This window comes from Astyanax mexicanus, chromosome 9, assembly GCF_023375975.1.
Source record: "Astyanax mexicanus isolate ESR-SI-001 chromosome 9, AstMex3_surface, whole genome shotgun sequence".
In the NCBI taxonomy this organism is placed as follows: domain Eukaryota; kingdom Metazoa; phylum Chordata; class Actinopteri; order Characiformes; family Acestrorhamphidae; genus Astyanax; species Astyanax mexicanus.
The window spans coordinates 41,903,357-41,929,318 of record NC_064416.1 but is presented as its reverse complement, the minus strand read 5'-3'; the positions used below and the strand labels follow the sequence as shown (position 1 = coordinate 41,929,318).

The 25,962-nt window shown below is 36.6% G+C and overlaps 2 protein-coding genes across 7 annotated transcripts in view; both read right to left on the bottom strand.

The window, feature by feature from the left end:
- gnb5b (guanine nucleotide binding protein (G protein), beta 5b) overlaps positions 1–11,053 on the bottom strand; it is a 49,704-nt gene extending 38,651 nt beyond the window's left edge. The window contains exons 1-2 of one of the 2 annotated variants that reach the window (XM_022679845.2): positions 10,982–11,053; positions 2,839–2,988 (exon numbers count right to left, since the gene is read on the bottom strand). In XM_022679845.2, the coding sequence (XP_022535566.1) occupies positions 2,839–2,964 (126 nt within the window). In that variant the 5' untranslated portion in view covers positions 2,965–2,988; positions 10,982–11,053. Of the gene's footprint in view, positions 1–2,838; positions 2,989–10,316; positions 10,343–10,981 lie in introns of those variants that run through there. The other variant, XM_049483398.1, reaches the window with a different exon arrangement.
- A 1,272-nt stretch (positions 11,054–12,325) lies between these two features.
- The window catches only part of myo5aa (myosin VAa), a 171,449-nt gene continuing 157,812 nt past the window's right edge, over positions 12,326–25,962 (bottom strand). For all 5 annotated transcript variants that reach the window (XM_049483501.1, XM_049483503.1, XM_049483502.1 and 2 more), the window contains 6 exons: positions 25,510–25,599; positions 24,280–24,430; positions 22,623–22,905; positions 20,937–21,111; positions 19,832–19,912; positions 12,326–18,569 (listed from right to left, as the gene is read on the bottom strand). In XM_049483501.1, the coding sequence (XP_049339458.1) occupies positions 18,417–18,569; positions 19,832–19,912; positions 20,937–21,111; positions 22,623–22,905; positions 24,280–24,430; positions 25,510–25,599 (933 nt within the window). In that variant the 3' untranslated portion in view covers positions 12,326–18,416. The remainder of the gene's footprint in view (positions 18,570–19,831; positions 19,913–20,936; positions 21,112–22,622; positions 22,906–24,279; positions 24,431–25,509; positions 25,600–25,962) is intronic.

Below are 25,962 nucleotides of genomic sequence, written 5' to 3'. Positions count from 1 at the left end.
TTTAGGGCATCTGGAAATATGCAGAACAGGCAATTTATTCTCCTTTAATCTTCTCAAATGCCAAGTTCACAGGGTCATAATAAAAAAACTGTACAGTAATATGTTTTGTTATTTAGGCTATTCACAGTTTAATAGGTATGTTTTCATAATTTGTGTCAAATTTAACAGACTATTTGAATATGTGGATTTAGGGCATCTAGAAATATGCAGAACAGGCAATTTATTCTCCTTTAATCTTCTCAAATGCCAAGTTCAGAGGCTCATAATAAAAGAAACTGTACATTAAATGTTAAGTTCTTTAGGCTATTCACAGTATACTAGTTATGTTTTCATAATGTGGTGTCAAATTCAACAGACTATTTGATAATCTGGAGAAACTGGAAATACCCAGAACAGGCAATGTATTCTCAGTGTAATATGCCCTAAATGCCAAACTCGTTTTGCTCGGCTCAACCCTGCTCTCTACTGGCGAATAATTGGTACTTCGACTTTTTAAGGTGGACCGGAAAATCCGAATAAGACACTGGCGAATAAGACGCCAACTTCAGCCTCGTCAGATTAGACGTGTTTTTTAGTTTCTCCTCGAACGTTACCGTTTTTCCTCAATGTCAGTGTTATACCTAAACAATATTTTAAAGCCACACATTTAAAATATCCCACATCGTGCATCAGCCTTTTAAAGTATGCCTAACTTTAAAACAGTTGTCCAGTTTTGTGGTGTTCCTGGGCATAAACCTTTAATGAACATTAAAGAGGAATTCCACAGAATTGCAGGGTTGTCTTTATAACAAAGATTACAAAATTATCAGAAAAATGTGAAGTGGAAGATAAGTAGCTCTGCAAAATTATATTTATAAAATAAATAAATAAATAATTATATTATTAAAATAATATTTTAGGATTTCCAATAGTCATTGGAGCATGGATGGAACCCACGTTCCAATTAAAGCACCTGCCTTAAATGAAGGGGATTATGTAAACACAAAATCCTTCCACAGCATTAATATACAAGTACTGATCATAAATTTACTACTTAAAAAAAAATAAAGGGACTAATATTTAACACATTACACAAACTTATTTTCTCCTCCATAAATGATTCCATGAGTGATGGCCCTCCCACTGTTCTGTGAAAGTGCCAGCTCCTCTGCCTGGGTAAAAGGTGGTGGTGGTGGCACCCCTCCTGATTTTCTTACCTCAGCCTTTTTCCTATTAGCTACAAAACCATAATCAACTGTAGGGCAAACTAAGCTTGATAAAAGTAACAATATTAGGTAGTTGTGTACAAGTCATACCACTGTGGACTATGTTTTTTATATTTCATCTTCACTTGCTGCCATATGCGTTTAATCCCACTTGGATTACACCTAAATTAATCTAACAAAGAAGAAAAGTGTACAAATTAAGACAAATAAAAATGTTTAAATAATAATTACAACTAAACAATTACATTAAACAACAATTAAAATATTTTCCATGTTTTTGACTAAGTGCATTGTTGTGAGTTTTTAATTTTTATGCTAACTCACCCATTGACTGTGTCAGCTTTTTTTGCCCAAACTGACTCCCTTTGCTTTGCTGCTTTTATGCCTGAATATGATTTCACACTATGATTTAATACTTTGCATACGCAGATATTAATATTTCATGCTCAATGGGGGTGAAATATGATGCCTTGTGCTTTCCCTCATTCATTTTCATGGTCAATCCCTGTTTCAGCGCTCCGTTGAGAATGCCTGTTTGTAGGTAGCCGTGAGCGCGCTTCAGCTGAGTTTAACCTAATCAGAGTTGAGTAACCTAACTCTGATCAGCTGCTGTGGAACTGAAAACTCGGAGTATGACGCGGTGAGGTAAGTCAACTCGGAGTTCAGGGTTAGGTTTGGAGTTTGTTGAACCCGCTTTCTGGAATACCCCCCAGTACAGGCTGGTTAGATAAGTGATTCACGTGCTCGTCCTTCGTTGCAGTGAAACTGCTGTGAATAGCACCGTCACAATGATGTTTATTAACGTCATTAAAACTGATTTTGTCAGGTATTGTCTTATAAATATTTACACATAACTTATATCTCTCCCAAAAAGCGTTTATTTTGGTCAGTAACACTCGTGTTTATTTACTAGCAGTGTAAATTACCAGTGTTTGCTTTAGGCGTGGATGTAATTAGAGGAATCTGTACCAGGTTTGTCTGGCACCTGTGTGGCATTAATGTGGCATTTGGCCCCGCCCAATATCGGTATCGGCGATCGGCCCATCGTGGTGAAAGATGATCGGCGATCGAAATCTGCCCCAAAAACCCTAATCGGAGGTGTAAAAAAGGAGGTGAATTCTGGCAGTGCATCTGCGACTTTTTTGCTCTCTGTCCGTTTCTTTCGTTTAGCAGAACCACTTTCATAACTCCGCTTCATTTTCACTGTGACAGCTGTCACTCTAGTCGCGTACAGTTCCCGCTGTTTTGGTTTGAAGTCACGTCGTGTGGCACATTGCTACGTCATCATATTATGGACTAGTTCAATGCAAGCAACGGAGGGGGTATGAGTGTTTGGACAATTAGTATTTAGACATTAATACGGTATTCTACTGATATTTCTGTTATTTTTTAAATAAAAATATGTTTTTTCTATACTTTACATAAGTAACAAATTAACATTGTTTTTGGTGTATTTACTGTAGCTGGGATGGTCAGATTTGGGTTCCCTATGGAGGACAGATTTGGCCGAGGCCCTAGGCAAATGCCTAGGTTTGCCTAATTAAAGAACCGCCTCTGCTGAGGAGGAACAGATGCACGGGTTCATAAAGTCTAAAACTAGCTACAGTTAGCAGGACATGCTGGAAACTCTTACCATTTCCACACACAGGGAGCAGTAGTTGATGGGTTCATTCTGCAGGTAGATGTTCATCAGCGGTTTGTTCTGGCTGCAGTTGTCGCAGGGGCCAAAGGTGATGGCCAAAAACGTCTGGTCACACATCTTGGCGAGGTGTTCTGTTCAGTTCTGGATGAGGAACAAGAAACAGGGAGTGCAGATTATGTATCAGAGATGAAGAAAATAACTTATTCTATATTAAAATAGCTTATGGTGCATTCCACCTTAACTCAGATTGCAGAATCAAAGCCAGTCTGGATCTCCATCGAGTCCTAATCGAAATTTAGATTAGAGGTTTTCCTACCTGAACTCTGTGAGCCAAAATGTTACAAACATTTACAAACTTAAGAATCGCACCTGTTATTCATACTGTACTGTTATTACTTGTATCAGCTCCTTTAACTCTCAGTTTCTCAGTTTCAGGACTGCAGTTCTAGGACTCTATGTTTTCGCGACACTGCCACCTAAAAAAGTGGTCGTGGACACGATGGATTACAGTGAATCAAGAATAAATACAATATTAATAAAGTGGTGATATTATATTAAGGAGTAGTAAATCATTAATTTCACTAGGTGGCAGTGTCGCAAAACCATAGGGTCCTAGAACTGCAGTCTCTGTTCTGCAGCTATATACTATTGGGGTGGATATTTATCCTATTTGAAGAGTTAATGGTAATAATTTACAGTAATAATGTACAGTACCAGTCAAAAGTTTGGACACACCTTCTCATTCAGTGTTTTTATAAGTCATCGAGACTATGAAGGAACACATAAGGGAAACATGTAGTAACTTAAAAGTGTTAAACAAACCAAAATACTCTGTGAAAAAGCATTTAGATGCTCTTATCTGGAGTGCTGTTAACTTGATGAACTTATCCTGTACAACAGAGGGAACTCTTGCTCTTCTTATACTGGGGCGAGCCTGATGAGAGCCTGGTTTATCATAATAGTAAACGGATAAATGTTTTTAAAAATGGAGAATCTCTCACTATCTTTAATAAACTCCTGAAGACTGAGCTCTTCAAAGAGCACTTACTCTCCTAACACCTCTAACTAACTACCTTCTACTACCAGATCAGGAGAATCTCTCACTATCTTTAATAAACTCCTGAAGACTGAGCTCTTCAAAGAGCACTTACTCTCCTAACACCTCTAAATAACTACCTTCTACTACCAGATCAGGAGAATCTCTCACTATCTTTAATAAACTCCTGAAGACTGAGCTCTTCAAAGAGCACTTACTCTCTTAACACCTCTAACTAACTACCTTCTACTACCAGATCAGGAGAATCTCCCTCTATCTTTAATAAACTCCTGAAGACTGAGCTCTTCAAAGAGCACTTACTCTCTTAACACCTCTAACTAACTACCTTCTACTACCAGATCAGGAGAATCTCCCTCTATCTTTAATAAACTCCTGAAGACAGAGCTCTTCAAAGAGCTCACACCTCTAACAAACTAACTACTTCTAACCTTCCCCTCCTTCACTCCTCTATCCCATTATTTCCCTTTGACCTCCTTTAGGCCCTATCTAAAGATGTTTTACCTTTAACTTTTATTACTTATGTACTTCATTATTGTAAGTCGCTTTGGACAAAAGCGTCTGCCAAATGTAATGTAATGTAAAATGTAAAACTACTGAACATACAATTTAAAACAAATTATACACTTTTTTACCCTCTATTTATCAAAAATACTAGTGTTTAAACTTCTAGGACCTGACGTCCACATGTGTGGAAATCACATTTTGGTTTATCTTGACCACAACACTACATTTTGCTCTACAAGGGCCTGGTGTCCTCATATGAGGCTATTATACGATCACCTAGTGGTGGCAGAAGAGTTTAACACGTTACAGTTTAGATTTTGTTCAGATATAAATATTTTAATATACAGTAAATACAGTAAACGTTTTTGTTTTTTACTTTATGTCTTTGTGATGAAGCAGCACTTCAAATGAGCCATTTTGCTCAAAGGGGCACAAATTGTTTTCTACTTTTGTTTTGCACTCAGGCAAAATATGCTGCTGTATTCAGGCACAAAATAAATGTTTTACACATTATTACAATTTTTTCTCATTTTCTCATTTTCTCAAAGAGAAATATAAAATGAATGCCATGCAACAATTTGGGTCTTAGTAAGTTCAATATTGTTACTGAACAGCCATATATTGTCTTTTTATTTGGTTTAGAAATTTGTAGAAACATTTAAATTTAAGTTTAAATAAAATTAACGAGACTTGAGCCTAGTAATCTTTGCTCATAGTCATGAGAATAATGTTCCTAAAATTATATCTTTTAAACTTTCCTAAATAAAGCAATAAATACATTCCAAAAAATTGTGTCTATTGTTTTTAAAAAGTTGTAGAAAAGTCAACATTACATAATTGTGCACACCTAACAAAATAAGCATTGTGATGTGATAATATTCTGACTGAGGACACATAACTCTTAATAAAAGTAGCATGATAAAGAAAAATATATTTCTTTGAGCCACTGACAGCTAGGGCTGGCCCGAATAGCGTATTTTGAGCTCCGGATATTCGGCACTGATTCGAAGCGAATATTCGAATATTCGTTTTTTTAAAAAAGAGGTAAAAAAAAAAAAAAAAAAAAGCAAATCACGGCCCCTTTAATCCACTGAAAAATGTTCAATTTGCTCTGACCGACGAGACATATTCACCCCGGATTGTTGGTGTTTTTATCCCGGATTTTTGTGTTTTCACCCCATATTTTTTCTGTGTTTTTAGCCCAGATTTCTTTGTGTTTTCATCCCGGAGTTTCTGCTGCCCTACACCGCGGCTTATCCGCTGCGTAAGCAGGCTAGGAGGCTGCTGCTGCACGGTTTCTTAAACATTGTTGATTATATTAGAGGACAGTCATTGTAAACTGTACTTGGTCTATTTCGGTTAAAGGATTGTGCAGGGCATATTACTGATTTTGTATTTTTGCACTTGGGCTATAAGCTCAATATTAAATATTTCGTTTGTTTAGAAATTATTTTATATTTTTAAACCATGTTAAATTATATTAGAGTAGAGGAAAGTCATTGTTAATGACGTTATTGTACTTGGTCTATTTCGGTTTAAGCATTGTGCAGGGCATAGCCGTATTACTGATTTTGTATTTTTGCACTTGGGCTACAAGCTCAATATTAAATATTTCGTTTGCTTAGAAATTATTTTATATTTTTAAACCATTTTAAATTATATTAGATAAGAGGAAATTCGTTCAGACATCATTTTTGTAGGCCAGGCTTTTGTAACCGATTTAGCCCCTACTGTTGCCACATTATCCCTTACGTTTTATTATATAAATCAGTTTCGAAGAGCCTGCATTTTTTTATCATGTATAATAGAGGTCTGCGCGAGACTGATTTTTAAACCCACTCTTCCACGCTCCCGCGTTTCTGTCTCGTTACCGCGCCGCAAAAAAATTGCTTCTTTTAATCCCGCGCCCGCCCGCCACATACACATTTCTGCCGCTCCCGCCCCACGTTCCTAATATAAATTAAATAAACTACATTTAATGCTTCAAATTTACTTATATATTTATTAAAACAGCAGCGCTGAATAGTGTGGTCCCGTTCCTTACCCCAGTCCAAACACCATCGGTGTGTGCGTGTGTGTGTCGGTCCATCCTGCGCGTTGAGAGTTTTCTTTAGGTTTTTTTTTTTACAATTATTACAGTTTTCTTAACTATTTATTAATTTGCTCCCGCATCGTCTGGATTAAACTCCCGCTCCAGCCAATAACAGTTCAGTTCTGTCCCGCGCGCAAGATATTCTGACGGGACCCGCGAGAACAGAAGTGGTTAGAGTGAGGTGGAACTCTGGAAAGGAGAAAAAAAACGAATATCCAAATACCAAAATTAAAAACCGAATACCTACTCAACGAACGAATATCCGAATACCCGAATATTCGGGTCCAGCCCTACTGACAGCATATTTTATACTGGGCGAAAGGACAAAATCAGTGGATTAGTCTGAAATGCTTGGTAGTCATGTGAACTTTACCTCATGTTCTCCTTGCTAGCGCGTCGCTAATGCTGTAGGCTGACAATAGCTAAAAATAAAAATTAATGCCATGCAACAATTCGGGTCTTAGTAGGTTAAATATCGTTACTGCCTCCCTGATCTGACAATGTTAATAGACATTTCTGATAAGTAGGAACTGCACAACTACAAGCAAAAAGCTTTTATTACTACAAGTAGCTAAAACCAATCCAATGGTTAACAGAGTGCCAACACTACACTTACATCATTTTAGTAAAGCTGAGTATAAAGAATAAAGAATGTTGCCCACCATTACCCATCTGATTCAACATCTGATCTTAAATTTAAAAGTTAAACATAAACGTGAATTGGTGCCAAATCAGCTGAAATTTAAATGCTAATTCAAAAGGCAGAAGAAGGTTGAGGACATTATGTTGATTCAATGTTAAAATTTCAATCTTTGCATAACCATTTAATATTAAATGTTGTTTTGACGTTGTTTCACCATTGAAACAACAACAGACATTACTTCAACCACATTTCAATGTTGAAGGTCGGTTGTGTGCCAGCCGGGTTAGGACACCTGCTGATTCATTGTAGCCTATCTTCTGAAATCAAAAATACATTATAAAAACATTTCTTGAGCCCAGTAAACTTTGCTCCTTAAATGAGACGCCTTTAAGAATATTTTGCATGAATTACAATTTTTTTACCTTTGCTTGATTAAAACAACAAGTACAGCCAAATGTTTTATTTTTATTTGGTTTAGAAATTTGTAGAAACATTTAAATTTAAATTTAAGTAAAATTAACGAGACTTGAGCCTAGTAATCTTTGCTCATAGTCATGAGAATAATGTTCCTAAAATTAAATATCCTAAACTTTCCTAAATAAAGCAATAAATACATCCCAAAAATGTGTGTCTATTGTTTTTAGGAATTTGTAGAAAAGTCAACATTACAGAAAATAAGCATTTTGACGTGATAATATTCTGATTCTGAAAATATTACTCTTAATAAAAGAAGCATTATCAAGAAAATATATATTTCTTTCAGCCACTGAAAGCATATTTTAATGCTGGGTAAAAGGACAAAATCAGTGGATTACTCTGAAATGCTTGGTTGTCATGTGAACCTTACCTCATGTTCTCCTTGCTAGCGCGTCGCTAATGCTTTGTAGGCTGACAGTAGCTAGCACATTGCTAATGCTTGTAGCTGCCTGACGGTGGCCTAGCGCATAGCTAATGCCTAGTGCATCACTAATGCTTGTGGCCCAACAGTGACTAGCGCATAGCTGTTGTCGCTAGGTCAGCGGTAGCTATGCGTCGCTAATGCTTATAGTTCAATGGTGCCTAGCACACTGCTGATGCCTAGCACATCGCTAATGCTTGTAGCCCGACGGTGGCCTAGCGCATACCTAATGCCTAGTGCATCGCTAATGCCTAGTGCATCGCTAATGCTTGTAGCCCAACAGTGACTAGCGTATTGCTATTGTCGCTTCAACGGCAGCTATGCGTCGCTAATGCTTGTAGCCCAATGGTGCCTAGCACACTGCTAATGCCTAGCACATCGCTAATGCTTATAGCCCGATGGTGGCCTAGCGCATACCTAATGCCTTGGGCATCGCTATTGCTTGTAGCCCAATGGTGCCTAGCACACTGCTAATGCTGTTAGCCCGACGGTGGCCTAGCGCATCGCTATTGTCGCTAGCCCAACAGTGACTAGCGCGTCGCTAAGGCTTTCTCTGCCAATATGGAGGAAATATGAGAAATATTAAGTTAAATTATGTTAATTGCTGAAGCTAGTGTCTTCAGTCCCTTGAAAATAAAACATTATGAAGGTTGTAATGCCACTGATATCAAATATTACTTCCTTCTTACTTTATGAAAACATGAACATTTATGAGAACATGTTTTTTTTTTTTTAATTATTTACTCACTAAAATAACTTCTCAACTTAACCAGGGATCACTGGAATACTTTTACTTTAAGGAATACTTTAAGAAAACTTGTTTTCTTAAATGTGTTTATTAAGAGAACAATTTATAAAAATGAATTACACAATGTTTATTTAAAATATAAATGGCTATGCTGCAGATACAAAAGGCTAAGTCTAATAGATTTAGTGTCTTGAGGCCTGAGAAAGTGAAACTTGAACATTACTTTGAGGGCATTTCCCACAATGCACTTGCAGGGGTCTAGAGTGCAATCCTTAGACCAGCTTGTACACTTATACTTAAATACCAAGAACAATACAGAACACAGATTTGTAAAATTTCATTTGGACTTTTTAACAATTTAATTAAAATATGCTTACATTTATAAATTCTCTTAATATCTCATTATAAGCAGGGCTGGTTTATTTTATTATTACAGAGCTGCATATTATTTCAGCTTCTAATGCAAAATGTATTAGTGTAGAGTGTAGTTACTTATGATTATGTAACAATACCAGTGTTATAATGTAAACCACAGGCAGCGGCATTTATATCGTTCATATCGATATTGAAAATATAAGCCCATATCACTCCAGCACTACCCTGTAGTGAGAAGGACGAAGTGAAGTACAGGAGGCGTCCGAGGGTCATGTGACCACAATGGAGGATAATCCATAAAACAGTGAGGCATGAGATGTTCAGTTTGAAGCTTTGACCTTTTAGAATGTCTTTTTATTCAATTTATCCTGAGATGTTTTGAGTGCAAATTTCAGCTTAGTGGAGCATTTTTAAAACACCAACACTTACTTAGTAAGTTATCTTTATTGTAGAATTGTGCAGAATTGCAATAAAAAAAGAGAACCTGTAAAACTGCAGCGTTAAATGCGATGTGGTCAAAAATTTGGGCACCTAAGAAAAAAAAGTCTTGAGCCCTGGTTTGTAATTTCATAAGATGTCAAGTTGTCATTTCTAGTGAGATTTTGATAATTTCTCCCCCAGTTGCAGAGCTGAGGTGAGAAAAACAGAATCAGTATTTAATGGCACATCATTATTGGTTTTTAACAAAGCAGCCAATGTAAATGGTCAGTCTGTGCAGATTATTTTAATTTGCATAATTTAACATTGCTATTTATTATTCTATTTATAATAAAATGATCTTTTCTGTAATTAAGCAATAAGTGTGACATGCTCATAATTCTGACGGGTGGTAAATAGAATCTTTTGATTTAGAAAAAAAAGTATAACTTCTGTAATAAACACTGATACAATGAGAATATCACAACTAATGTGGTGATACACTGAATTTAATCCACTTTACTTCTGTACTAAATCTGTAATAATAAATTCAAATTAACAGCAGAGTGAATTTTCCCTAATAATGCTACAAGACACTTGCAATCTGTTTAGTTCCAGTTTGTCTGTAGATGTGTGTGTGTGTGTGTGTGTGTGGAGGCTAAGTGGTACAATAATCTGTGAGCTTGATCCTGTTTGGTTGCTGAGAGCTGCAGTGTCCTGCTGGAAATGACTCACCGGCCTGATGGACGTGACCGTTCTGACTGATCACATTACAGAGACAAGTAAAAAAAAAAATAATAAAATAGCTATTAAACAGTCGGATTGATTTTTGAATTTTGTTTCATTTAAGCTTCTCATAAATATTAAAGAACCTATAGAATCCCTCTACAGACATTTCTAAATGTTTATTATAAACACATATAAACACAATATGATCAGAATGTTTGTCACTGATTGGCTGGTTGATTGATTAATTGATTTCTGTTGTATGAATAATTTATAACACTCAATGAAAGCATTAAGAAATTCCACAACCAGGCAGGGCAGTACATACTCAACAAATACATATTTAAAAACTATCTAATAATTATTAGAAAGAGCAGAAGATTAGGCTCTTTGTCTCTAACAATTGCTTGGTAGATTTCTATAATAATTTATAATAAATAAAATACAGTTTATCCTGTTAATACTCAAATTTGCCTATTACTAGTTACTCCTAATGGCAAATGCAATAAAGATCTGCATTTAATACAGTATTTCCATTTATTACACTTCTCCACTTAAACTAGCTTTCCACTTCAATTGTAATTTAATGTTATTAAAAAATCATGAATACAGTGAAACCCAGCTGACATAATTTAAAAATAGATAAATGTATAGATTTAGAAGTCTGAGCTTACCTTGCTTGTGAGTGGGATTGGTCAGCGCGCAGCGAGTGTGTGTTGTGTGTGTGTGTCGTCAGTGTGACTGTGGGGTCTTAAGGCAGGAGCTCTAATCTCCTTACAGAAGCTTTACTGTTCTAACTCTGTACAGCTTTTACCTGGGACCAGCACCAGGCCTGAAATAACACACACACACACACACACTGTTCCTATATATAGTTTAAATAACTTAAATATATTTTATTGACAGAGCAACACAAAGTAGCACATAATTGTGAAGTAGAATGAAAACAATACATGGTTTGCAAAGTATGCAGCCCATAAATCAATACTTATAAGAGCCAGCTTTCCATGTGTTTGTTCTGATATTGTTATTGGGTCAGAAAAAAAATGAGATGCTGAAATTGTTGGTCCATTCCTGCTTTGATATATTAAACAGTAATAGCTTGAGTTTTTTTTTGTTGCTGTGTGAAATTTCCAATTGGAAAATTGCAAACAGCACTTATATATTTCTTTTTATCTTACACAATGGTTTTCCAAAATAGCCAGATTTGAGGAGTGCACAACTTATAGTTCTGCTGTATACAGATTCTCCCAACCGAGTTGTTGATTTCTGCAGTTCCTCCAGAGTGACGATGGGCCTCTTAGTGAGCTGTCAGTTTTGGTTAATGGCCATGTTTTGGTAGGTTTGCAGGTGCAGAATACTTTTTCTATTTTTGGATGATGATTGAACAGTTTACCCTTTTCCGCTTTCCTTGAGTGCCAGTCGTGCGTCTGGGTTGATACAGAAATAAAAAATAAAAACGCATGGAAATAAGTGTGTGATTATTATAATTTTCTAAACTATTTTTAAACTAAATTGCAGAATTTTTCTACATGTACAGTTCTGGAAAAACCAAATTGAAAACTTCTGGAATATAGTCAAGAGGAAGATGGATGAACACTAGCCGTCAAACCAAACTGAACTGCTTGAATTTTTGCACCAGTAGTATAAGGCATAAAGTTATCCAAAAGCAGTGTGTTAGACTGGTGGAGGAAAACATGATGCCAAGATGCATGAAACTGTGATTAAAAAACACCAGGGTTATTTCATCAAATATTGATTTCTGAACTCTTAAAACTTTATGAATTTCTCATTTTCTGCAAATAAATGCTAAATTACAATATTTTAATTTGAAATGTTGCCTGTAGTTTATAGAATAAAACAACAATGTTAATTTTCCTCAATCAAAAACCTATAAAAAGCAAAATCAGAGAAACTGATTCAGAAACTGAAGTGCTCTCTTCATTTTTAGCATGGACACAATCTATGGAAAACTTTGGGTACAGACAAAACTGTAAGAATTAAAAAGAGTCCAAAAATAGTGCTTAATTCTTTTATTTGACTCAAACAGGTTTTGACATTTGTACCTTACTCCATGGAATCTCAATGGTGAACACATGTAATCGTTACAGCTACAGAGACTACGAACAGTTTATTTTCTTGCCCCCCCTCCCACCCTCCCTCCAGATTTCCAAATCAACTCATGGGTCATTACAGAGGCCATGGCTGTCTGGCCCCCCAAAACAAAACAAATAAAAAAAAATTATCACATTAGATCAAAACAAAACTTATCTATCATATGTACGGGATGATTAGCAGATTAGCGGTTCTGCCACAGCTAACAAGGCTAATAGATGTTCCCAAATGCTACGCTTTTATACAGGCATGAGTGGTGGACTTTATACAGCTGTGGGATGATGGAGCCAAACTGTGGGATCTTCCATCAGAACCATGAGAATGTAGATCCAATTTATTCATTTATCAAACTGGTACATTTACAAACTGCGTACTGCAACCTTTATTCCTAATCTAGAATGATGGATTAGTGCAATCTGGGGGTGATATGGGTGGTCTTTGGGGATTTACACCAACATCATAGTGTAGTTTGATATGATCGTGTGGATAATACGAGAATAGCACAATGGATGAGAGAATTGGAGAGTTTGTTCTTTAAGCCATTAGCATTTACCATAGTTAGCCTAGCACAGCCAATGCTAACAGCCTGAATGGTTTCTACAGTGAATACAAGTGAATGGTATTTATTTTTGATTTAATTTTTTTTTTCCCCCCTCAGAAAAAGTGCATAAGAGACAGACTGAATTACGACGACGATGCATCACTGCTCCACGTTAGGGGACCGAGAATAAATTAATTAATTAAACACCAGAGTCATCCGTACATCACCCGACTCGCTCACTCACTGATTTCCATTCCAAGGTAAGGCTTCATCCAGGTAAACAAACCAAAACGAACGAAAAAAACAATCAAAAATAAAATATTCATGAACAGCAATACTTTTTAACATTCAGTTGTTGTTATTTTTTTCTTAAACATAATTTTTATTCCAGTAAAATCCTGTAAAATCTTTGAGAGAACAAACAAACACGCACAAATGGTCCCAAAATTATGACAAAATAAACAAACAAACAAGCAAATGTGTAGACAGGAGGAGATGACGGCTGATGAACTGAGCTGCTGGTACAGTGGGAGGGGGTGTGTGTATGCAGGAGCGGGCGTTACACAATAAAAGTCCTGTAAAGCAGTCCTGAACTATGAATAAGGCATTTGATGATATAGACCTGTAGACGAGCAATGCGGACAAAAAAAAATAAAAACGTTTCCCCAAGTAAGGTCCCCAATGTGTGTGTTTGTCTGTTTGTGTATATATTTATGTGTCTGTAACAAAAATGGCATTTTTGATTTTTTTTGACATAATTTAGTTCTTTTTTTATATTTTGTCCAATCACATTTGAATAGACCTTTTATATGGAGGTTCTTTGTAAGAATAATAATAATAAAAAAATGTTTTGAGTGACAGATTAATGAAGTTCTTTTCCACCAAGAGAACTTTGGTTTTTGAACCAGTTCCATTCAGGCTTATAAGAACTGCGGTCAATTTCCACCAGTTTTAGTGGAACCTTCAAAACGCTACATCATATGTCATCAACAGAGGGCGCTCCACAGCGGTGGTGAACAGAAGGGATCACAGTTCGTGCTGAAGAACCTAGCTCTCTTCAGTTCCTGGTTCTTGAACCTACATTTGTTGGTGGAAACACTGCAAACACTTCTAAATTAGGTTTGCAAAACAGAACAGAGCCGGTTTCACGTCGATGGAAAAGCACTATATTAGGATGCACTCTTTTTAAGAACTTTTCAGATCTCAGTGACCACTCTTACCCCGCATTTTCACACTGGCAGGCGATGACCCAAGTTCGTCTTGTTTGTGTGTGTGTGTGTGTATGTATAATGGGTTAGCATGGACGCTAATCCACTAAGCTAGCTATTGAGCCATCCGCTACTTTCATTCACTCTACATCATCTTTCTCCAAAAGTATTAATCCCTGTATTTGAGCAAAGATACATTGTATAAAACAGAATAATTGGTTTATGATGATTATTGGATGATTATCGGACCCCTGCGTCTGTGATTGGTCCAAATAATCTCGTATTAATAATCGTATAATTGTTGTTGTGTTGCCTCTTGCTGAATTACGGCTACAAATCGCTTCCATACATAGGAAATGAATGGTTGCCTGCCAGTGTGAATGCAGGGTATGAGTTGGGATTAGGTGGGATTCACTTTTTGAGGTGCTTTTATTGGGTTCCTTTTTTTTTTTTTTAAGTTGAAAGAACCTTCATTTTGTACAAATGTAAAGGTTCTACCTGGAACATTTACATTATGTGTTATCTGGAGGTTCTTGAAACAATAAATGTACTAAACAATAGAAATTAAACCATCTTTTTTTATACTGATTTTCAATTAAATGTATAAAGGTGGTGAGTTTTCCATACTACTGTGTATATATGTGTGTATATATATATATATATATATATATATGTGTGTGTGTGTGTGTGTGTGTGTGTTTGTGTGCAAGGAGAATCGGAGTTCTTGGTCACTGGTCAGTTTCAAGCAGACAGCATTGAATACAAAGCTGCCTGGCGGCACATTCAAACAAACAAACAAACAAACAAACAAACAAACAAAAGAGTAAACAAAACAGCCCTGCCCATTTCATATTTAACAGAATGTGCTGCTGTGTTCACTAATACTGAGGAACTGTCTGGAGGCTGCGGACAGAGACAGAGCCTCCGCTCACACCTGGGGTTCACCAGGTCAGTGGTGCATGGGTTCACAAGGGTTGTGACTCCGGCCTGAGGAACGTACGCTCTCGGATTCTGCCACTTCCCTTTACAATAAACGAGACAAAGTGAAATTTAAAGAGAACCTCAAGAGTTCTCGAGAGTTCTATAGGGTTCAAGAGCATCATTCTGGAGACTTGAGTGGCACCATTGCTTCTCAGAGACTAGATCAATGGTTCTCAATTAGGTCCAACCATCACAATGCAAAGTATTAAACCAAAATGTGGATTTCATTGGGGTACTTGAGAACCAGTATAAAGACCACTGCTCTAGACATTTCATTTCTAGAAGCCACACATATATTTGTGGTTTTAACTAAAGGTTTGGGTTTGTTGGTGTTTATGGAGAATTTTAAAAGCTACACTAGTTAAATTGTAAAGCAAGAGTTCTGAAGATCGTCTAAAGCAGTGTTTCCCAACCTATTCACTTCTGTAGTACTAGATAACTGACCTTTTGCTTCAGATATGATGTGGGTTGAAAAAGAAGGCCCTGGAAGCTGAAAAGGCCCAGGACTGGATTGGGAACCATTCCAAAATAAATATTTAATATTTCTGTAGACCAAACAATCAAGTACTTGTGTGCTTTTGAGTAAGAATAAAACTGAACCAGGTAAACCTCACAAACAAATGGTTTGTTGATCGATGCCAATGAAAAGCATCAACTTGAGGTTAAAAAAAATTGAGCTGAGGGTAAAGGACGATTTTTAAAGGTCTACATTTTTTTTTATTTTTACACCAAACCAAAGTAAGGGTTGTTCCAAGAACCCTAACATTGTGTAGAGATTGAGATCTTCAAACCTCTCTTTTTCTTCTTTTACCTCTCTTTATAAAAGCTTTTGAGGAACCAAAATTTGTTCTTCTACAATATTACAAGAAGAAACCTCTCTCTGACACCCCATGATATTTTTTTATGTAATTTTTTTAAGAGTGGCAGTCCTCAAGAAATCAGGAGCTCAGTGATCACTCAAAGTTTCAGCTGGGATGCTCACATTAAGGACCCTTAATTGGGTTCTTCCCCAAAATGTATGTCTTTTAAAGTTCTAGAGAAGCTTCACACTGTGCTAATTTTAAGTATCTTCCAAAGACATTGAACTTCCAAAGGATTCTTAAACCTCTTAAGAAACATCCATTAGTTGGTTGTGTTCTGGCACAGTGTAAAGATCTCTTAGACAGCAGGTGGTTCTATTTTAGGAAATGCCACTTCAAGGGTTCTTTCCTAGAAATTTTACAAAATGCTGAGGTTCTTTTCTCAAGACATTCTACCAAATAAGTGGCACCTTTACTTTAAGTGTGTGGTGATTCCTGAAGACTGGATTGGGAGGCACTGCTCTAGAACCATACGGAACCCTAATTACTCTGAAATTAGTTGGGTTCTGCACAAAAAGAAAGTTCCCACAGTGGGTATTTTTCTCTCAAAACCTTTCTACTTCCTACTTCGTTATCAAAGTGTGAAAGCAAAAGTGGTTCTGCTATGGTGTTGTGCAAATGCTGGCACCGTTACTTTAAAGGAGGACTCTGGTGTAAAATGGACTTGTGTAGTAAAACATGATAAAAAGTACTTACCTTCGCTGAATAGTCCACCTGAATAGATTTCCGGGATCCAGCAATTTTGTGCAGTTTTTTCAAAGAGGCTAGAATTTGTTTTAATGGGGCATTTTTTGCCAATGCAGATAAATTGCTTTTTACACCGTTATCCAGCCTCAGAGTAGCTCCACACTTCATTGGTAGAATCCGGAGAGCTCTCACATTTAAAACGAGGCATTAACAACTTTAAAAGTGCAGAAGAAGTTTTTTAAAAAAGATGTACATCTCCAGGCATTAATTTTAAAGTAAAGTCATGATCAGTAGAGTCACGAGCACGTAATGGTGATGGTAGTACACGCTGTACACATGAAGAAGACATGGCTTTACTTTAAGATAGCAGTGCCAGGAGATGTAGCTAAAGCTGCAGGTTTGTAAACAGTGGTTATTAATACACTTCTTGTGCACTTTTAAAATTCTTAATGCTTTATTTTAAATTTCAGGTCTTTCTGGATTCTACCAATGAGGTGTGGAGCTACTTTAAAAGGTGGATAATGCTGTAAAAATCGATTTATCTGCAGGGGCAAGAATATGCCCCATTAAAACTCTCGGAAAGCTGCGAGAGAGCAGAGGCGGGCTATTCAAGAAAGGTTATTACTGTTTATCAAGTTTTACCACATCCACAGTCAATTTCACACCGGAGTTCTCCTTTAAAGTGTGTGTTGATTCCTGAAGACTGGACTGGGAGGCACGGCTCTAGAACCCTACAGAGCTCAGTCATCATTCGAGCTAATTTCAGTAAAGCTTTGGAAGATCATCAACAGAAGTCATCTGTTTGGAAACCACTCTCACAACACTTCCCCGTGTTCGTATTGAGCTTTATCAGATGGAGCGACGTGAGGGATGAGTGACGAGTGCTGAGGAGCGGAGGCTCTCGACTCCGGAACAGTGCGGATACGCGCAACACCACTGACGGGCGAGAGTCACGTGAGACTACAGCTACCTACATACGTTAAAAACTAAAAGCCACTGTCCACACGGCCTACAAACGAAAAACAAAAACACCTACATCATTAGCAGACTGAGTAGCGTCTCTTTTAAAATTTACTCTACGTTATTTATCTGATATGGACGTACTGTAAATAGAGGACTAGAGTTTACATACTTTTTTTTTTTCATTTAAACTTTCCTGACCATTCCAGAGTGGATCGACCCGGATACGCGAACGGACATCCACGCGAGTCAGTGTACGACTTCTGAGGAAAGGATCTGAAGCGAGAATGAGTTAAAGCAATAAATAAAATCTAGCACAATACATACTCTTATATAAATAGCTTTGCAGTGAGACATGGTACGTTCTGAAAAACGAATTCGTGACCAACCCAACTGGAAGAAATGACTGTGACCCTTCGTGACCCCCCCGGCCCTTTTCCCCCCTCCGATATGGTACATTCCTATCAGTGAGATGAAGAATCACGAGCCATTGCAGCACTTCCTTCTAATATTCCAGTGTCTGACGAACAACATCAGAGGGGTGGGTGTGCGTACCTGTGTGTGTGTGTATATGTGTGTGTGTGTGTGTGTGTGTGAGAGAGAGAGAGAAGTGAGTGTGATCTGTTCTAGACAGATCAGTAACATGATATGATGAAGTCTGTACCACTGCATTCTTTGAAGGTGTGATATTCTCTTTTTAATTCATTTTCTTCTTTTTCCTGATGTGATTGGCCGAGGCGGCGTGATTGACGGGGTTCTACACACGAGTGAGGAAGGCCAGGTTGAGGCTGCCGGGAATCTGGATGGTCTCCAGGGCCAGAGGGGACGGGTTGAATGGGAAAGTGACGGGGTAGATTATTTTGGTGTCCAGCAGAAGCTGTGGAGATTCCTTCCGGTCCCGAAGACGAGTCTGATACACAGAAAATACAGAGAGAATTATACACAAACCCACTCAAACACTTTTTTGTCTTTGATGGCAATACTGTATAGTAGTGCTGGGCGATTTTCGGTTATTTGAATTACAGTTTTAATGATTTTCTAAACAGTCCGACACTAAACACTTCCGACACAAACCTCTGGTGGCATAAACCTATATTTAGATTTAAAAAAATCCTACCATTTAAAAAAAAAACAGCGTCATCGCTCTCCGGTGAGGATCCGTGATTAATTGTGGAAGACAATAATAATCTCTCCTTCAAGGTTTCTCCTGTGACTCGTTTAGTTCGTTATTTCTCAATTTTCAGTCACAAACTCGCGTTCTGAAGTATAATCCAGTGTATATATATATATATATATATATATATATATATATATATATATATATATATATATATATATATATATATATATATATACACTGGATTATACTTCAGAACGCGAGTTTGTGACTGAAAATTGAGAAATAACGAACTAAACGAGTCACAGGAGAAACCTTGAAGGAGAGATATATATATATTCAATTTTAATCCGTTACAGTGTAATGTGTTACTAAAGGTTTTCCTAGTGACTGTGGTTCCAGCTACCTTGAGATCATTAAACATTTCACCTCATGTATTTTTAGGCTGATCTCTCATCTTCCTCATGATCAGGAATACTCCACAAGGTGAGATTTTGCATGGAGCTCCAGATCAATGTCGATTATCAGTCATTTTGTATTTCTTCCATTTTTTTTACTATTGCAGTAACGGTTATCTTCTTCTCAATCAGCATCTTACTTATGGTTTTGTAGCCCATTCCAGCCTTGAGCAGGTATATGATCTTGTCCCTGACATCCTTACAAAGGTCTTTGCTTTTGCCCTTGTTGTAGAGGTTAGAGTCTGACTGATTAATTGAGTCTGTGGACAGGAGTCTTTTATTCAGGTGATAATTTAAGACAGCTGTCTTTAGTGCAGGTGACGAGCAAAATGCAAATAAATGTATATAATTTATACAATGTGATTTTCTGGATTTTATTTTTGATATTCTATCTCTCACTGTTAAAAATAACCTACCCTTAAAATTATACACTGTTCATGTCTATGTCAGAGAGCAAACTTACAAAATCAGTAAGGGATCAGATCATTATTTCCCTCACTATACAAGCCCAGTCATGCAAAAATTATATAAATAATAATAATAATAAATAAAAAACTAGTGTACACACAAACTGAAAGGAGATTTCTGAAGTCTCACCTGTATGGTTCGTATGAATGTTACCGACACCCTCTCCTCAAATGCATTGACTGGTGTGTACAGGTTCAGCACCTTCACAATCTGGAGAGACACAGAGAGAGAGATCCAGCAAATCAAAAATACTGCAATAACATGGATATGGATACAATATACCAAGTTTGAGACACATGCTTATATTATGTGTGGTTGACTACACTCTTTGATGATTAGTTAATCCTAATAACTCCACATTCTAATGTATAATTATAGGTTTAATTACAATAGAGTGGTATACAGTCCTGAAGATTTAGTTTTGTAACTGTCTACTTTTGGAATGAGGTAGGGTCGTGATCAGAAATAGGTGAATTTGAGACAGCAGAAAAGGCTGATTTTTTTTTTGTTTTTTTTTTAAACTTTTATTTAGAAAAGTATCTTGGGTATTTCAATTTTCTAAGTAAAGTTAAGTTCAAAAAGATGTGGGTGCGCGCTCCAGAGAGGGGGTGCTGAATTCGGCACAACGATGGCTTTACGCTCGAGGTCACTAAAAACAGCAACAACAATGACAATATACACCAATAAAAATGACTTTTGGGTATTGTCTTGTTCTGCTAACAAACTAGTAGGGGTTGAGTTCTCTAACATTTACATTAACTGCTATAAATCTCTATAAAATGTAAAGTTACATTCTTTTAATAAAAGGACTTGTTTTTAGTAGACAAAATTAAAAACACAGGACCCAACGCTACTGAGTTTATTTATATAAAAAGAGTGGAGAAAATATAATAATAACAATAATAAAAATAATAATAATAATAATAATAAACAAATATGTTATATTATTTTAAATATTAGGTGATAACTGATCAGTTTTTGTTATGTATGTATATAATTCAGACACTGCACACATAATTTTTTTCTAACAACAGTAAATATAATTTATTTACATGTTTAGGTTATAAAGTGCCCTTTAGTTGGATTTACTAATAATAAACAGAAGTACAGAAAAAAATATTTTGTTTATTTGTGATTTACTGTAATTCTGCAAATGCTGTTCTAAGTCACATTTGCTCAACAGCACTGCTTTTTAAACACCCTTTACTATCATTGTATACTGTGTGTGTTTTACCTGAGAAGTAGTAAGAGCGTTGCACATGGAGCAGATAGCCTCTGCATCCTCGTCAGTCTTCTTCTTCACCTGCAGCAGCTGAGCGGCCTGGATCAGAGGCTGCAGAGTCTCCATCGCTCCACACACCACCAGGTTCTTATCCCTCAGCCACTCCTCCAGCTGACTCACATTATACCTGCACACACCATCAAAATGCTTTAGAAAAAAGATTTAGTGCCGCTGTAGACGGTATTACCATCATACCGCCCAACCCTAGATCTGACAATGATCAGGTTCCAGTTTGGAGACCATAAGACTGTGATGAATGCTGATGATCTGAAACACTTCTTTGTCCTTTCCAGTGGCCAGTTTTATCACCAATCGAGCATTTAGCACAAATCAAGAGCAGCTGGTATGCCAGCTTCTGTGGGCAGGTTTTATGTAGATGCAGATTTCATTTTCCAGCAGGACTTGGCACACTGCCCACACTGATACCAAAAGTACCAATTGGTCTTATAGATATTCTTATTTTCTGAGACACTGATTTTCGGGTTTTCATTGTCTGTAAACCATAATCAAAAATAAAAGAAATAAAAAAATGAATGAAAATAGATCTCTCTGTTTAATACATCTATATAATATATTAGCTTCATATTTGAACTAAATTAGTGAAATAATGTAATTTCAATGCTTTTTCGAATGTTTTGAGATGCACTAGTACATTATATCCTCAGGCAAGATGCGCCCAACAGGATACCAGAGTCTCTGTCCCGTTGTGACGTGTTCCCACAATAAACTTATACTTTCACTTTAATATTGTAATCACTTATATCATTACACTCACACATAAAATCTTTAACTCGATTTTACTCCTTTGTGCATCATTTTTTGTCAATGAATGTGTGTGTAATTTTTTTGGGTCAATGAATGTACATTACCAGTTAAAAGTTTGGACACAATTTTGTATTCAATGTTTTACTTTTTCTCCTAGTGTTAAACAAACAAAAATACTCTGTGAAGCATTTAGGTGTTCTGATTGGTAACTCTGAATAACTTATCCTATGCAACAGAGGTAATTCTTGCGCTTCCTTTCCTGAGGTTGTCCTGATGAGAGCCAGTTTCATCATAATGTAGTAAGTAATAAGTAATTTGAGGATACTTTTGAAGTTCTTGAACTTTTTCAGACTGACTGACCTTTGTTGCTTAGAAGTATTTTTTTCTTTACTTAGTTGAGTCGTTTTTGCTATAATATGGATTAGAATATGAATTAAATAGGGCATATATCATATCATATATATCATATACCAACTCTACCTTTTCACAACTTTACAACTGATGCTCTTAAACACATTAAAACACAGCCAAGATGTGCAAAGCTGTTATCCATATAAGAAAGGTGCTTCTTTGAAGAATCTAAAATATAAAACATATTATGGTTTGTTTAACACTTTTTTTTGTTTCCTTAATAATTCCATGTTTCATAGTCTTCATAGTTTGGATGCCTTTGGTATTAATCTACAGTGAAGAATATTTTAACATAATGTAAAAACACTGAATTTAAGTTGTATTCAAACCTTTTAGTGATTGGTCCTGTATTTGTCTCTACTGATCAGAAATCAGCTTTGTATCAGTAATAGCAGGACAGATAATTGATGAGTGACAGTAATTCATTCTGTATGAATAATAATGCGCTCCATGCTGCTGTACCTGATCTGCATGCCCTTGCTCCACGAGCACATGTCCTTCCTCAGCAGCAGGTTGTTGAGAGTGACGGCGCCGATGATGTAGAACTGCTGCTTCACCACCTGCTTGATGAGCTCGGGGTCGGTGCCGTGCTGACACATGATGGAGTGGAAGGAGTTGAGCTGTCTAATGATGGAGTCCAGTGTGTAGGTCCCTTCATCCGCGATGCTGGACGTCCGCTTCCGCAGACCCGTCGGCTTCACGCCAGACACACCCTGTATTGTCTCGTGCTCCAGCATACCGGAGACTGAGTCACACACACACACGCACACGCACAAAAAAAAATGGAAATTATACCTTAAGCTGTGTACTTGCAATATTTTTAATCATTGGCGTTGGAACCCCCCCAAAATAAAAATTTACTTTTATTTTGAAAGCGAAAGCTGAAACCTGCACCCCCCCACCAGGAAAAGCACCCCCTCTCCTCAGAGGCTGCAGGTAAAGTCTCTTTTTCTTATTTCCAGTATCTTGGGTGTTTCCATTTTCTAAGTACAGTCAAGAAGACGGTGCGTACACGCTCCCAAGAGAGGGTGCTTTTTCTGGCGGGGGTGCTGAATTTGGCACAACACCAGCTTTACATGTGTGGCCAGTGATGAGAGCAATGAATCTCAACAATAAGAATATACTGCAATAAAAACGGATCCTGGATAATGTCTTGTTTGGGTAATCCAATGTTTAAATTACCTTTTGCCAAAAATATCTATAAAACGTAAAGTTAAAATTATTTTAATAAAAGGACCCCAAAAAAGAAGTGCTTTTCATAGACAAAATTAAAAACACAGGACCCCACGCTACTGAGTTTTTTTTTTTGTTTTTTTTTAAAGAGTGTAGAAAATAATAATAATAATAATAACCAAATGTTTTATATTATTATATATAAATATTATATATATTAGGTGATGACTGTTTGTTATAGGTATATAATTCAGACATTGCAGGCCTATTTTTTTTCTAACAACAGTAAATGTAATGTGGAGTAACATGTGCTGATCGAAATTACCCTTTGGAGTGATTAGGAGAAAGAGCACCATCTACTCACCCAGAGAGAGCAACGCCAATTGTACTCTCTCAGGGCTCCGGCAGCTGATGGCAAGCTGCATGAACGGGATTCAAACCAGCAGTCTCCCGATCATAGTGCCAGTGCCAACGCTTAGCCTGCTGGACCACTCGAAGAACCCCCCTTTTGCAAATATGTTTAATAATAATTATTCTCTGGAGATTTAAATTGCTGGGATCATACTGACCCCATGAATAAAGGGGGTTAGTAAATTTGAGGATAGCAGGAGATTTGAGGATTTTGAAAACCATGCATCATTTTCATTCCATTTTACAATTATGTGCTATGCAGTGTTGATGGTCTATCACTAAAATCTCAATAAAATACATTTGTGTTTGGGATTCTAAAATGACAAAATAAGAAAAAGTACATGGAGTATCAGTAATTTTGCAAGCCACTGTATATATTTATAAGTCAGGCATCATGCCATCAGCTTTAATTCACTTCCCCCTAAGCTTTTAATAGCAGAACATTACTGATCATGATGAAAATACCCAAATCCCAAACTCATCAGTTCAGCACAGTGTGCTGTGTGTTTTACTGTGTGTGTGTGTGTGTACTCACCGATCATGGGCTGCAGGATGTTCTCCATGCACTTAATGAGCTGCTGATAAATCTGAATGGCCAAATCACTCAGAACCTGCCGGTACTCTGCCAGATCAAAATTACTCAGGCAGTGCTCGTTCTGCTTAGGGGTGTTGTACTTCATAAATTGCTGGAAAAAAAAGACAGAGGAAATAAATAACTTAATAATGGTTTTGTGATTGAAGGTTCATCCACTTTTTAACCAAAAAATTTCCATTACTTTTTCATGACTTTTCCATGACTCTGCAGCTAATTAGTTTGACCATACGATTTTTAAAACATCAGTACATTCATGGAAAATAAAACCAAAAATCAAGCAAACCTAAAATCAAAATTGACTATAGTAGGCTTAAAATTCTGATTCTGTAAAATTCTCAGATTCTGAGAAGTCCATTGTGTCGGGATAAATTATCAAATTAACTCTGAGCTGATGTATTTGTTAGCTCAAAATAGAATTTCGCCATTAATAAGCAGAAACACAAATTTCCAAAAAAATACATTTTCCAAAAAGTATCCAGGCCTGGAAATTGCTATTTTCAAATTCCATGATTTTTCCTGGTTTTTATTGACCGTACGAACCCTGTGTGATCAAACAGGGTTTATACACTTTTTAACAAACACATTTCCATGACTCTTTCACGATTTATCCATGCCTTCAAGGCAAATTTTCATAACCATACGATTTTCAAAACATCAGTACAGACATGGACAATAAAACTAAAAAAGATCCATGTAAAAACTGACTAGAGTAGACCTTTCTTACCTAAAATGGTTGAAAAAACATTTGAAATATCACACATTTTACTAGCCGAATAACATTTCTGCACATATATGCCATTATATATTTGTCTCAATGAAAATAGACAGCATTGAATTATCATTTTTCTCTCTGTGTGAATCTCTGAGAGTTATAGTGCAGCTAAAACTCCAGTCAGATTAGGACCCACGCAGCCAATTTAAATAGCAAATTATAATTAGAACCAAAACAGCTTTTCTCAGTCGATAAACAGAAAAAAAGATATAACTGACTTTTCCAAAACTTTATAGGTATTTCTATTTTTCCAAAATGTATCCAGGCCTGGAAATTGCTATGTTCAAATTCCATGACTTTTTCAGGTTTTTCATAACCGTATGACCCCATCAAATAAAATTAAAGGTCTATTAATACAGACTCTTAATAGAGATATAATATTAGAAGTAATATATTACCTCGTCTCCGCTGTACTGTTTCAGACAGTGCAGAAAGCGGCAGGTGTTGGCCAACCAGAACGACACAGTCTCAAAGTCATCTCCTCTTTTCTGCAGAAAAAAAAGTAAGCGAAATATATGAAGATGAATGAAGTGATTACAAAAAGAAACAATACAAACAATCGATCCTACAAGCATACACATACAGTGCGGTGAAAAAGTATTTCTTTTGTTTCTGCTTTTTGGTCATACTTAATTTTTTTCAGATAATCTGAGTAAATATAAAAAGCTGTTTTTAATGTTCATTTTATTTATTAAGAAATAAAAAATATCCAAACCAGTTAAATTTCACCACAACCAGGCCTGATTACCAAGCCTGCCAAACATTCACACAAAGCAATCCAGACTGTTCTCATACAGAGTTTCCCCAATGGTGGAACAAACTACCTTCTACTACCAGATCAGGAGAATCTC